Source organism: Dendropsophus ebraccatus, chromosome 11, assembly GCF_027789765.1.
Source record: "Dendropsophus ebraccatus isolate aDenEbr1 chromosome 11, aDenEbr1.pat, whole genome shotgun sequence".
NCBI classification, from domain to species: Eukaryota; Metazoa; Chordata; class Amphibia; order Anura; family Hylidae; genus Dendropsophus; species Dendropsophus ebraccatus.
This window is the reverse complement of record NC_091464.1, coordinates 61,115,997-61,129,710: the sequence shown is the minus strand read 5'-3', so window position 1 is coordinate 61,129,710 and position 13,714 is coordinate 61,115,997. Positions and strand designations below refer to the sequence as shown.

At 44.3% G+C, this 13,714-nt stretch overlaps 1 protein-coding gene across 1 annotated transcript in view; it reads left to right on the top strand.

The window, feature by feature from the left end:
• The window catches only part of DYRK1A (dual specificity tyrosine phosphorylation regulated kinase 1A), a 70,550-nt gene that overhangs the window by 15,740 nt on the left and 41,096 nt on the right, over positions 1–13,714 (top strand). Inside the window, exon 2 of the mRNA XM_069944657.1 lies at positions 13,527–13,598. Within this exon, the coding sequence (XP_069800758.1) occupies positions 13,589–13,598 (10 nt within the window). The 5' untranslated portion in view covers positions 13,527–13,588. The remainder of the gene's footprint in view (positions 1–13,526; positions 13,599–13,714) is intronic.

Here is a 13,714-nt window from a genome sequence, read left to right as displayed (position 1 = left end):
TACTTCTCTCCTGTGCTTCTCTCCACCATACTTCTCCCCCCTGCTTCTCTCCACCAAACTTCTCCCCCCCCCTGCTTCTCTCCGCTGTTTCTCTCCCCTTTGCTTCTCTCCCCTGCTTCTCCCCCATCCCCAGGTTTCTCTCCCCCATTGTTTTCTCCTGTTTCACAGGGGCACCATAGTTTGGGGAACTTTCCCCGCGGCACACCCGACCATGTGTCGCGGCACACTGGTTGAAAATCACTGGTCTAGGGAACCAGCAGGACCAAAGGATTTATAGAAACATAGAACATTGTCAGCCAGTCAGTGACTATAGCTGTGTCCAGCCTCACTTACTGATTGGCCATGACATCACAGGATAGGCTGCCTGGTGGTGGACCATGTGCTCACCTGTTAACCGTTCTCAGCAGCCAAGCGTCTCCCGTCCTGTTTCCGGCGCAGGCAGTGAGATGCAGAGACACTGCCTGTGCTGGAGGTTCCTAAAGCTCTCCCAGGCAGCCGAGCGTCGGCTGCCGGGAGAGCTTCGGGGGAATGACGGAGGCTCCGGAAGTCGCCGAAGCCTCTGCCATTCTCCCGAAGCTCTCCCGGCAGCCGAGCTTCTCCAATGAGACGCTCGCCTGCCCGGGAGAGTTTTGGGGACCTCCGGAGCAGACCGTGTGCATCACACCAGCTCCGTCGGGAATGGGACTGAAGACGTGTGCCTGCCAAAAAGGGTCACAAGTGAGTTAATAATTGTTGTTTTTTTTTTTCTTTAACTGCAGTTAACCCCGGCCTGACTGCAGCAGCGCTCCAGCTAGTAAACCCTGCTGCTTACATTTTCCGGCGTATAAGACAAACCCCTGAAAATCTTCTTGAAAGTCAGAGATCGTCTTATACGCCGGAAAATATGGTAGTTTACTGCTGCACTACTTAAGGCTACTTCTCTTCCTCCTTCTCTATATTTCACAGGATATCTTCATATTACACTGCTGCCCATATACAATCATCCAGCATCCAGGAACAGAACATCTCCCCCCACACAATGGACTCTTTCAGTTCAGATACAAACTGCCAAATAGTGACCACCAACCTCTTTCTGACCATACTTATCTAATAGGACCAGTGCTTTATCACTGATATATGGAGAAAAGGTCCTTAGATTGATAGAATATAAAATATAATAATGAGTAACATTTATAAAATTGCTGTAAAAACTCAATTATAAAAGTTTGAAAGATTTTTTTTTTAAGGTGGATTGAAGTTAGTACATTTTTTCCGACTCCAGCCAAAGCTAGCTCTGACTCCGATTCCACAGCCCTGCTCCAGACTATACCGATTCAGATCCTTTTGTCCTGATATATTATATGCCTCACACCCTCCACCATTTTTGTCTACAGTCTTTGGACCCATTTGATTTTATCAATATCTTTATGTAGTTGAGTTCTCCAGAACTGGACACAGTATTCCAGATGTGATGTCACTAGAGCTCTATACAGCAGAATCACAATATCCCTCTTCCTACTGGTTATACCTCTAGCTATACACCCCAGCATACGATTTGCTTTCCCCTCTGCCTGGTTGCACTGGTAACCTGGGAGATGTCATAAATCATCAACCCTAAATCCTTCTACTCTGAAGTCTTCACTAACATAGAACGATATGACACTCAAAGGATTCTTTCTCCCCAAGTGCATTATATTACATTTGGAAACATTAAGCTGCAGTTTCCATTGTTTGGACCACTTATCTAGCAAAGCTAAATCCTTTTCCATGTTACTGACACCTCCAGGAATATCAACCCTATTGCACACTTTTGTGTCGTCATCAAACAGACAAACCTTACCTACCAAACCTTTTCCTATATCACTAACCTTACCTACCAAACCTCCTCCTATATCACTAACCTTACCTACCAAACCTCCTCCTATATCACTAACCTTACCTACCAAACCTCCTCCTATATCACTAACCTTACCTACCAAACCTCCTCCTATATCACTAACCTTACCTACCAAACCTTCTCCTATGTCACTATCCTTACCTACCAAACCTTCTCCTATGTCACTATCCTTACCTACCAAACCTTCTCCTATGTCACTAACCTTACCTACCAAACCTTCTCCTATGTCACTATCCTTCCCTACCAAACCTTCTCCTATATCACTATCCTTACCTACCGAACCTTTTTCAGGTCTGGATGTAGTCTGTGGTTTGTCCATTCTCCATAGACTCCATAATGGAGCACAGTGTTACCCTCAGACATCAAAAACAATGCTGATGAAGATCACGCACACGTGGCGGACTCTTCACCGACTCTCCTCTTTGCAGTTTCTCATTTATCTTGTAGCTGATCCTGCTTCCAAATGCCATACATGCATCTTATAGGAATCCTTCATTGAATAATATTATCAGAAAAAAACAGAGATGGTTTTAGAAGGGTTAACTCATCTTGGATGCTAAAATATGCTACCAGTCTATGGGGCAGGGCTCTGCCAGTGTATTACCTTTGTCTGACCACACATGCGCTTTATTCCCAGCATTTTACTGCAGCCTCTTTGGTCTCTGATAGGAAGGTAAAGGTAATGTAACAGGCTGGGGTGTCATTTATTTTTTTTTAATCATACTGTTTCACTGAAAATGGTGTCTGCAGGTGCAGGATTAGGCTCCCAGCCTCTGTGCTAGTGCAGCCTGGTACATAGTAGTAATCTTTGTGTATGTACCAGTGGCATCCTGATCTTATGTTGCCATGGAAACATACACCGCTTTCCCATCAGTTCCGCTGTCTCCTCTGTACATGTGAGCAATCTGAAGCAACAGGGAATAAAGGAGAGAGGAGGAGCCTTCGAGCGCCCCCCTGTTTTTTTTTTTGTTTTTTTTTTGCCCCACCATACTTTTTGACGGATACAATGTATCATGTTTTGTAAATACTGTGATCAAATGGACAACGTATACTGCTATGTTACACATTACCACTCATAGGAAATCAACTGCGATCAATGTTTTTTTTGGCCAAGTTTTATTGTAAAAATCTAAATGTTTAATGGCCATTTTAAACAAGCCCAACATGATTCTTTTTGGTTTTGTTTTGTTTTGTTCCGTGTTATGGCTGTACGTCCTAGTCCGACCTCAATTCTAGAGACCTGAAGTGACTACATCTATTACTATGAGGTCACAATGAGACCCATGGTTGGTTCAGCAGTTGTCATGGGAAAAAAAGGTGTGATTCGGAGGAGTTAAAAATTGTGCAAAATCTATTAAAGGGGTTTATTGTGGCTTCGGAAAAGCATGTCTGCTTTCTTCCAAAAACAGCACTACCCCTGTCTTCAGTTTGGATGTGGGTTTTTCAGCTCCTGAGGACAGGAGTGGCACTATTTTTGCAAAGAAGCAGCTGTGGTTTTTGTTTTTGTGTGTGTGTGTATACAGTCTTTTTTTTTTTCTTTATCTGTGCTTTTTCCAGTTCTGGATAACCCCTTTTAAATATGTGTTATTATTGAATTTTTTTCTGTGTTGAGCTAGAATGGTGTAAGGAAAAGTGTGTAACAACTAGTTAAAGTTGCTTAGTTTGTTGTCGTTTGATGTTAGTGTGTGTGAATGCACAGCAACCAACCCTGTAAATCCCCTTTTAGGCTATGTTCACACTTACTGGATCCGCAGCGTATTTTCTGCTGCGGATCTGCAGCAGATTTCATTTGAATAACTAAACACAGCGTCAAATCTGCACCATCAAATCTGCTGCACTGGTGATTAGGTATTTTGTTGTGCTTCTTGTTAAAGGGGTTACCCAGCTCTACAAAAACATGGCCACTTTTCCTACCGCTCTTGTCGCCAGGTCAGGTGTGGTTTGCTATTAAGCTCCATTTACTTCAATGGAACGGAGTTTCAAACACCACCCAATCTGGAGACGAGTTGGAAAAAAGAGGCCATGTTTTTGTAGCACTGGATAACCCGTTATCCAGCTCTACAAAAACATGGCCACTTTCTTCTAGAGACGACCCCACTCTTGTCTCCAGATTGGGTGGGGTTTTGCTGCTCCGTTCCATTGAAGTTAATGGAGCTTAATTACAAACCGCACCTAAACTGGAGACGAGAGTCGTGTTGGCCACTTTCTTTCAGAACCATGTTTTTCTAGCACTGGATAACCCCTTTTAGGGTAGCTTCACACGTACCGTATCGCTGCGTATTTAACGCTGCGTTTTTATTGCGCGTGTTTGGTGCGATTTTCACATGCGAGTTTTGATTTTTCACATGAAAATCATGTGAAAATCAAAACTCGCATGTAAAAAATTGCACCAAATATGCAGCGTTAAATACGCAGCGATACGGTACGTGCGAAGGCACCCTTAAGGGCACTACTGTTGGCTGATCACAGGGATTGTAGATGTTATTGGACAGGTGTTGTGGTGCTGAATCTTATCCACATCTCTGTGACAGGGTATTGTTTCACAGGGAAGTTCAGGCCACTTTGTTGTAGGACAGGGATGGGGAGCCTCAGGCCCTCCAGTTTAGCACCAGCTGGAGGGCTGCTAGTTTAACACCTGTGCTATAGGATATCAGAGCTGTATTTGTTTTCTGGCTGGATCCTGAGCAGCACATGTTCTACAATAACCTGCAGCGTTTTCTGTTATGTGCGAATGAGATGTAAAGATGTCGGTGTTCTTGCCCCCATCCACATACAGTATGATTCACTTCCGGGGGTGGGTGAGTCAGCTCAGTCATTGCATCCATTCGTGACCTTTCTGGATTTGTTATAAAGCACAAGTATTATTCCAGCAAGATGTTTGGGGGCTGAAATATCCTTAAAGGAAACTTACCACCACCTCCAAGTGTTATGCCTTGTTAAAAGTCATATTAGACCTTGCTAGTTGTATGTGTAGGAATAATATCAGTCTTGGTTACTAGTTAAACCACTTATGCTGATCCTCCTAAATGGAGTCAATGATTCTCACCATGCTATGCTAAAACCTATAGTCTTACCTCTGCTTATCATGTTGAACATTTGCAAACATCTCACTTTACGTTCTCTTCCAAAACTGCGATCTATTGTAATGGCGTCTATGCTCTAAGCCCTCATCTTTCTACCACCCCCTTCTGGTTCAGTCCCTGCTTTCAAATCACACACATTTTACTGTTACTCTGTGGTAAGATGTATGGGAAAAGTTACTTCTGCAGCTGCAAGCGGAATTCTAAATGCAGCTCTGGATGTGACTACAGTTGACAGCGTTGGTTACAGAAATTAAACCTTTCCATGGAGGGATCTAAAGCAGACCAGTCACATATGCTTGTTGGGCCAGCAGCTATGTCCCTTCATGCACAGTCGGCTTACTTGAGCCTGCATGTATAAATTGTGAGCTGCTGCAAGGCTTCTCTTATGTCTTGAAAAACAAAAGGATTGGACATTTGAAATAAAATTTGTCCGACGCGTCTCTCCTCTGACATCTGGGGGAGGGGAGATGCCATGGTGGTAGTTGGATGGTCAATGGACCTTTCTGACTTGAGACCGTTTATGGCCAACTTTATTGTCTCTGTGATGATTTGAGTTTACAGACTTATAGGTTTAAAAACTATACAATGAGTTTACAGTGTGGAGGATTATGTCCATACATAGTCAATAAAAAAAAATGATGCCCCCCCCCCCACATGGAGGCTGAAAAGAGACCTCCATCTGGTTGTCATATCCCACCTTATATGTACACATCGGCCTGTCGTGTGACTTCTCTCCAAGACAGAAAGTTGCTTTGTTGGAAATATGGGAGTTTATAATGCCATAATTCACGTGATGCTGTATGTTCTCCCATTGAAGTTAACGGAACTGTTAATGTGTTTAGGAAACTGGGTAAGCCTATGTGTGTAGATTATAACAATGTCACTGTAAGAGTTCAATAGGCCTCTGTAGGTTTTTCTGTACTTCACCATTATCATTGCTTCCTTAAACTAATGCCTCAGTGACCTATGCCCCAGTGTTAGTTTTATACAGAGTGTATCAGAGAGGACCTTCTTACCAGGGCTGTGGTGTCAGTAAGCCTCAGCTCCAACTCAGACTCTTGTTTTGTCAGGGGCGGAATCCTTTAATGGCAATACAGACACCAGGGAACTTTATCACACTAGTGTAAAGTAGAACTGGCTCAGCAGCTTCCTTCTAATGTTCTACAGGATCCCGGGGCGACTTCTGAGGGAGTGAGGCAAAGATATAAAGCAGCTTCTCCTGTGTGTGCAGTGGATGCAGCCAGTCTCCAGCCTCCTTGTCCTGAACCACTCACAACTAGACTAGATGGACCAGGTTGTCAGCAGGAAAAGACCATCTACTATGTGTTTTAACTAAATGTTCACCATACACAAAGGAAAACTGCTAACAATGACAGATCCCTGTGATATAGAGGTCAGACATAGGCCCAGATTTATCAGCTCCTTGTCAGTGTCTGAACTCCTGAATCATCGCAGCCTCACAGAAACTGCCTGCTCAGCCAGTGACTGCAGCTGTGTCCTGCCTCACTCACTGAGTGGCTGAGTGGGCATCCCTGAGTGGGGTAGTGCACTATGAGACAGGTAAATTGGACTTCTTTATTATGGTCCTACCACCCCCTGCTCCCTGGATTTCTCACTGTTGCCCAAAATACCGCTTTAACCCCTTAAGGACGGGGCCAATTTTCGTTTTTGCGTTTTCGTTTTTTCCTCCTTGTGTTTAAAAGGCTATAGCACTTGCATTTTTCCACCTAGAAACCCACATGAGCCCTTATTTTTTGCATCACTAATTGTTCTTTGCAATGACGGGCTGAATTTTTGCATAAAGTACACTGCGAAACCAGGAAAAATTCAAAGTGGGGTAAAATTGAACAAAAAAAACGCATTTCTTTTATTTGGGGGGTATTTGTTGTTACGCCATTAGCCCTGGGGTAAAACTGACTTGTTATGCATGTTCCTCAAGTCGTTACGATTACAACGATATATAACATGTATAACTTTTATTGTATCTGATGGCTTGTAAAAAATTCAAACCATTGTTAACAAATATATGTTCCTTTAAAATCGCTCCATTCCCAGGCTTATAGCGCTTTTATCCTTTGGTCTATGGGGCTGTGAGGTGTCATTTTTTGCGCCATGATGTGTTCTTTCTATCGGTACCTTGATTGCGCATATACGACTTTTTGATCACTTTTTATTACATTTTTTTCTGGATTTGATGCGACCAAAAATGCGCAATTTTGCACTTTGGGATTTTTTGGCGCTTACGCAGTTTACCGTGCGAGATCAGTAATGTGATTAATAGTTTGGGCGATTACGTACACAGCGATACCAAACGTGTTTGTTTATTTCTTTACTTATATTTAAAACATGGGAAAAGGGGGGTGATTCAAACTTTTATTAGGGGAGGGGGCTTTTTATTAACAACATTTTTTTTTTTTTTTTTTTTTACACATATACTAGAAGCCCCCTGGGGGACTTCTAGTATATGCACTCTGATCTCCCATTGATTTATGCTGTATATAGTTATACAGCATAGATCGATGAGATCAGCACTTGATTGCTTTCGGCTGCTGCAGCCGAAAACAACCAAGTGCTGAGCCGGGGTCAGCGCCATTTTGGCAAAGACCCCGGCAGGTAACTGACACAGAGATCGCTCCTCTGGGACAACGTCTCCGCCACTAGAAACCAGGGAACGGCTGCATACGGTAATCGAATGCCGCTGTCAACTTTGACAGCTTCCTCCGATTACCTGATTAGCGGGCATGGCGATCGGACTGTGCCCGCTAATAGCTGCGGTCCCGGGCTACACACGGCACCCAGGATCGCGGCTGTTCAGAGCGGGGTCGCCGCGCAGCCCCGCTCTGAACGCCTCCTACGGACATATGACGTATCGGTACGTCTTATGTCCCTAAGAGGTTAAAGGAGAAGTCTGGTGAAAATTTTTATTGAAGTATTATACTACCCCCCCAAAGGTTTTACAAATCGACAATATACACTTATTACGGGAAATTCTTATAAGGTGTTTTTTTCCCCTGCACTTGCTACTGCATCAAGTCTTCACTTCCTGGATAAAATGGTGATGTCACGACCTGACTCCCTGAGCTGTGCGGGCTGTGGCTGCGGGAGAGGATGATGGCAGAGAGATGCTCAATGTCCCTCCAGTGCCCTGTGTCCCTGAGTATCCCCCTGCCATCATCCTCTCCAGCAGCCACAGCCCGCACAGCTCTGGGAGTCGGGTCATGACATCACCATTTTATCCAGGAAGGGAAGCCTTGATGCAGTAGTAAGTGCAGGGGAAAAAAACACTTTATAAGCATATCCCATAATAAGTGTATATTGACGGCAGACTTCTCCTTTAATTTCTGCTCCCCCATCTCTAACACACACACACACACACACACCCTGCTGCAGCCATAGCACACTGAAGAAAAACAGTCCTCTCACAGAGAGAAAACACCACTTTAAGGGCAGAGGTTACTGCTACACTACTCATGGCTTCTTCTCCTCCTTCTCTATATTACACAGGGTATCTTCATATTACACTGCTGCTCATATACAGTCATCCAGCATCCAGGAAGAGAACAGCACAGATCTCCCCCCCCCCCCCCCACACAGTGGACTCTTCCAGCTCCGAAACAAGCTGCCAAATAATGACCGACATCTCCCCACCACTCTTATCTAATAGGGCCAGTGCTTTATTGCTGATATATGGAGGAAACTAATGTATATGAGAGAGAGTTTTTCTGGTTTTAATAATAAAATTGATAAAACATAAATACGTTGAACATTTATAAAATAATTTCATATGAAAACTCAATTATATTCAAAGATTTTTTTAAACCGGTACATTCTTTACAAATCTGACCAAAACTAGCTCTGACTTTACAGCCCTGCTACCGTGGTACCGGAGTACAGAGCTAAAGGGGCTATAATGAAATTGGTGGAGCTACATTAAAGCTCAATGTACAGGGTATCATTGGGTGACATGCATTGATATTAGTGGAGCTACATGTGATTCTTCTGTTATGTAGCCCTTATGGGATGTTACCTGCTGCTGTTTGCATACATGGATATTGATCAGGGTTTTGCTCCTGTACACCACACATTGAAGCTTTTCCCTTCAGCGTTGTGTGGGAGGCCAGGATGTGGTTTCATTATAACAATCCTATCTCTTTAATGCTGTGTCACTGTTGGACTGAGATCCGTCTGAGCAGCGTTTGTGATTCTGTGCATTTGAAGTGTTGCGTCTCTTATATAGGTCACCTATTGGAGGGAGACGAGTGATGATTCATAGACTATTCATCACCCGTATGCAGCCATTCTCCTGTGCGCCAGCCAATCTGTGGGACTCTTGATTTCCTCCTACACCTGCTGTGTGTGTTTGGAGAGAAGTCTATAGACATATGTACATTTTATTATAATGCCTTATAACAGATCCGGCAGCCTGTGGCTCTCCAGGTGTCGTGGAATTACAAGCCCCACTGCGCTGTGCGAGTCAGGGGGCGGCAGGGCATGGTGGAGGATTGTAGCTCAGTAGCGGCTGGTTAATTGCCAGTAAAAGACCCTCATATTAGAGGTACAGGTGCAGGTGTGTAAACATGTAATATACAGTGTGTGTACATATATAGGCACATATTGGTCTGAGCTACGCCGGTGCTGGGGATGCATCAGACCTTAGGGCCAGATTCACACAATACATTTTGAAGGTCAGAGGGAAATACTGCAGGTATTTTCGCAAGTGCTGTACTTCTAATAGGTGAACCTTGCCGCCTCTAACTTTTACTTTTTATCATGACCTTCAAAATGCACCAAACTACTGCACAGTGTGAACCAGGCCTAAGGGTCCTATTACACGGGCTGATGGAGGCCCGATAATAACTGTAAACCAGCGCCGATCCGCTAGATCGGCGCTCGTTTACAGGGTCTATTACACGGCCTGATAATCGTTAAACAAGGGCTGCATGGACATCATTACCCATGTCCTTGCAGCCCTTGCTTAAACACTATAAATTAACTATCCATGCTGCAAGGCTCCTCTTGCGTTCTGCTTCTCCCCGCGCACTCCAGCTTCAGAGCGGCCTGTCTGAGCGGAAAGGCCGTTCAGCCAGTCACTGGCCGCGGATTGGGCTTCAGTAATCTGTCAGATAAATCTGTCTGAGTAAACGCATCATAAGGCTGGTGACTCTCTACACCAGTATGGGTGCATCCCTGCCTGAACCCCTGGGTCTGATGTCCTGAACTGACACTTTGAGCTGCTTTTAGGCTGCAATGTGTATTACACTAGGCTATATTCACATTCAGCAGATTATAAATACGTTCCTTTACTTTGGTACAGAAACTCTGTATAGCAGATTTACTATGGTATATAGTGGATTGCAAAAAGGTATGTGTGAATGGACCCTTAACGCGATGGTGAAAAACCTCCAGCTGTTGCAAAACAACAAACCTAGTCGTGCCTGGATGGACAAATCTTTTGCCAACAACTGGAGGGCCACAGGTTTCTCATCCCTGCTGTAAAGACATCTTGACAAAGTTCCTAGATTTCTCTACACCCCTGCATGCCTGATGGTGGGGCAGGGAGTCCATGAGGTGTATGGGCAGCTGGAAGTCTGTCACTTTTGCGGCTTTATTACAACAGTCCTTGGTGATTTCTTTCTTAGACGACTGATGTGTCCCATACTTAGACAACAGGGACTTTTCAGCAGTTTGCTCTACAGCAGCTCCAAAGAGGAATCGGACCACAGAGGCTAGCTTTCTCCCATATACACCAATAAGCCTTTTGCTCCCATGACCCTGTCCCTGGTTGTCCTTTCTTGGACACTTTTGGTTGGTGCTAACTACTATATACTGGGAGCACCACACAAGACTGGACGCTCTGGAGATTCTCTGCCCCAGTCTCTACACATCACTATTCGGCCCTGGTCACAGTCTCTCAGATCATTTAGATTTGCCCTTTTTACTGCTTCCAACATCAACTCCAGGAAGGGACTGGTCTTTTTTCCTAATGTATTGTCCCTGATTCCATCCATGTCATTCACTTCTTCTGTCAGTGGTTTTTATGTTATATTTCTGACTGAGGAAACAAGCTGTCTGAGACCCCCACTATTCCCTATAGTAAACGCACTGCCGCCCCTTCATTCCTGTGGTTGGTGATAGTAACCATAGAGTAGGAACTCACTGGACTCATTCCCCATATATTTAATTGGTGGTGTGGTCACCTACCGACTCATTCTGACCATTGTAAACATGAGATAGAAAAATCCAGTCGGTGAGCAGGTAACCCATTACTAATCCCTAGTCACAGCTCTGAAGGTCTGCTATACTGCAGTCAGGGGGGTCGCCGACAAGTGCAGCCGGATCAGGTCTTGTCCCTTGTGCCGTTCTTTTAAAATGGTTGGTAAATGGGTTTGGGTGAGGTGCTGAAGGCTAGGAATGCCCCTGCACTGGTGACATAACATGACTGGAATATTCTGGAGGTACACCGCCAGCTACAACTCCAGCGATTCAGTGTGTGCCTGCGATTTCATTGTAGCCTGTATGACATACATGTGTTGGCTTGGCATTAATTTTGCATAGAAGCCCATGATCAGTGAATGTCTGGGCCATCACTCCAGCAAGTATTCCTAGACTCATACACTCTGCATTCACTATTCTCCCATCTAGGAAAGCTAGGTTGCAGACGCCTATGGATGCTGTGATACAGTAATACTGAGCTGTATGTCGGCGCACCAGTGCAGCCATTCTGCTTCCCATCCCCCACGCTGCATTGCTTAGTTTTGGTTCTCACTGCTCATATGATTACTCCTCCGTTCTGAACCTTTCTTACAGTTGCATTTTGCTATATATTTTTTTTTTTTAACCCCTTAAATTCTCTTCTTTGGCTGGATTTCCACTTTAATGGGCCACGTGTCGGCTCCTGGGTTGCTTTCCTTTGCTCTAATGTAATTATGGCTGATTTATGAATTAACCCAGGGGTGCTAACTCTCAGTCCTCAGTTATTGCAAAACTACAATTCCCATCATTCTCTCAACAGGCAATGCTTTAGCTTTGGCTGTTCAGGCATGGTGAGAGTTGTAGTTTTGCAACAGCTGGAGGGCTGTGAGTATGACACCTTGTGCATATGTATTTGAGTGATCGTGCATAGGTTTGTATACATCTCCTCCTCTTATAATCTGTGCTATGGGCCAGTGTTATCCGGAGGTGCGATATCTGATCCTCTGCTGATCGTATGAGTGGAGTTATATCACTGTGTGCTACATGTGAGCCAAGAGGACAGCTTCAGCCGGTGGGCAGCCCATGTAGCTCTGTGAACTGTATGATTCAAACAAATTGAAATTGACAAAGCAAAATGATTTGTATGTTTATCAAGTTCATGGAAAGTACATTCATTTGTTTGGTTGCCGTCCTTGCACGCATGCATAATGTCATTGTAGGTGATCCAATGCAACTTGCAATTCTACTTTTTTCCTTAGCAAGGAAGTATATCTGTGTACAGTTCCATCTTCCTTTACAATAAACACTGCTTTACAGATGACATATAGAAGTTACCTGCATAAGAAGTAGAGTAGCATTGTAAATATGATATTAGGGTATAGCTTCTACTTTAGCTATACATTTTTTATTTTGCTGGCAGTGATGTTGCATGTATGAATATGTACATATACTACATTGCTGATCCTGGACTGATCCTGTATTTTACTCCAGAGCTGCGCTCGCTATTCTGCGGGTGGGGACACAGTGTACATACATTACATTACTTATCCTGTACTGATCCTGAGTTACATTCTGTATTATACTGCAGAGCTGCACTCACTGTTCTGCTGGTGGGGTCACTGTGTACATACATTACTTATCCTGTACTGATCCTGAGTTACATCCTGTATTATACTGCAGAGCTGCACGCACTGTTCTGCTGGTGGGGTCACTGTGTATATACATTACATTACTTATCCTGTACTGATCCTGAGTTACATCCTGTATAATACCCCAGAGCTGCACTCACTATTCTGCTGGTGGGGTCACTGTGTACATACATTACTTATCCTGTACTGATCCTGAGTTACATCCTGTATTATACTGCAGAGCTGGACTCACTGTTCTTCTGGTGGGGTCACTGTGTATATACATTACATTACTTATCCTGTACTGATCCTGAGTTACATCCTGTATTATACTCCAGAGCTGCACTCACTATTCTGCTGGTGGGGTCACTGTGTACATATATTACATTACTTCTCTTGTGCTTATAGTTAGAGATTAGCAAATCTACAGCAGAAGCAAAGCACTTTGTTGCTATCAGCATTCTGCTCATCAGGGCATTGAAGTCCGCTTCCTGACGCTTTTCCTCAGATGCTGGGAAAAGATTAATCTAGTCCTGGGAAACTTCTCCCAGTTTTCCATGACTGGATCCATCTTTTTCCAGCACCTGGGGAGGAGTGGCAGGGAGCAGAGCAGACTTCAAAGCCCGCAGCCTGATGAGCGGAATGCCGGTAGGAACGAAACGCTTCGTTCCTGCTATAGATTCGCTCATCTATACCGATCGTGTGTAGGTAAAAGTGTATCTAATCCAGTACTTTGCTCTTTTCCAGTGTTGCGGTTTGCTGCTGGACTCTCCCCTCCATTCACAGGATATGAGACTTGAAAGAAGACGATGCATACAGGTAAGCACACAGGCCTATGGGTTCTGTGTTTCCCATGCTTGGGGACATACCTGGTGTGACAAGTGTCCGATGGATACAAGATGTGCATAATGGATTATAATGCTGAGCGGGTGGTT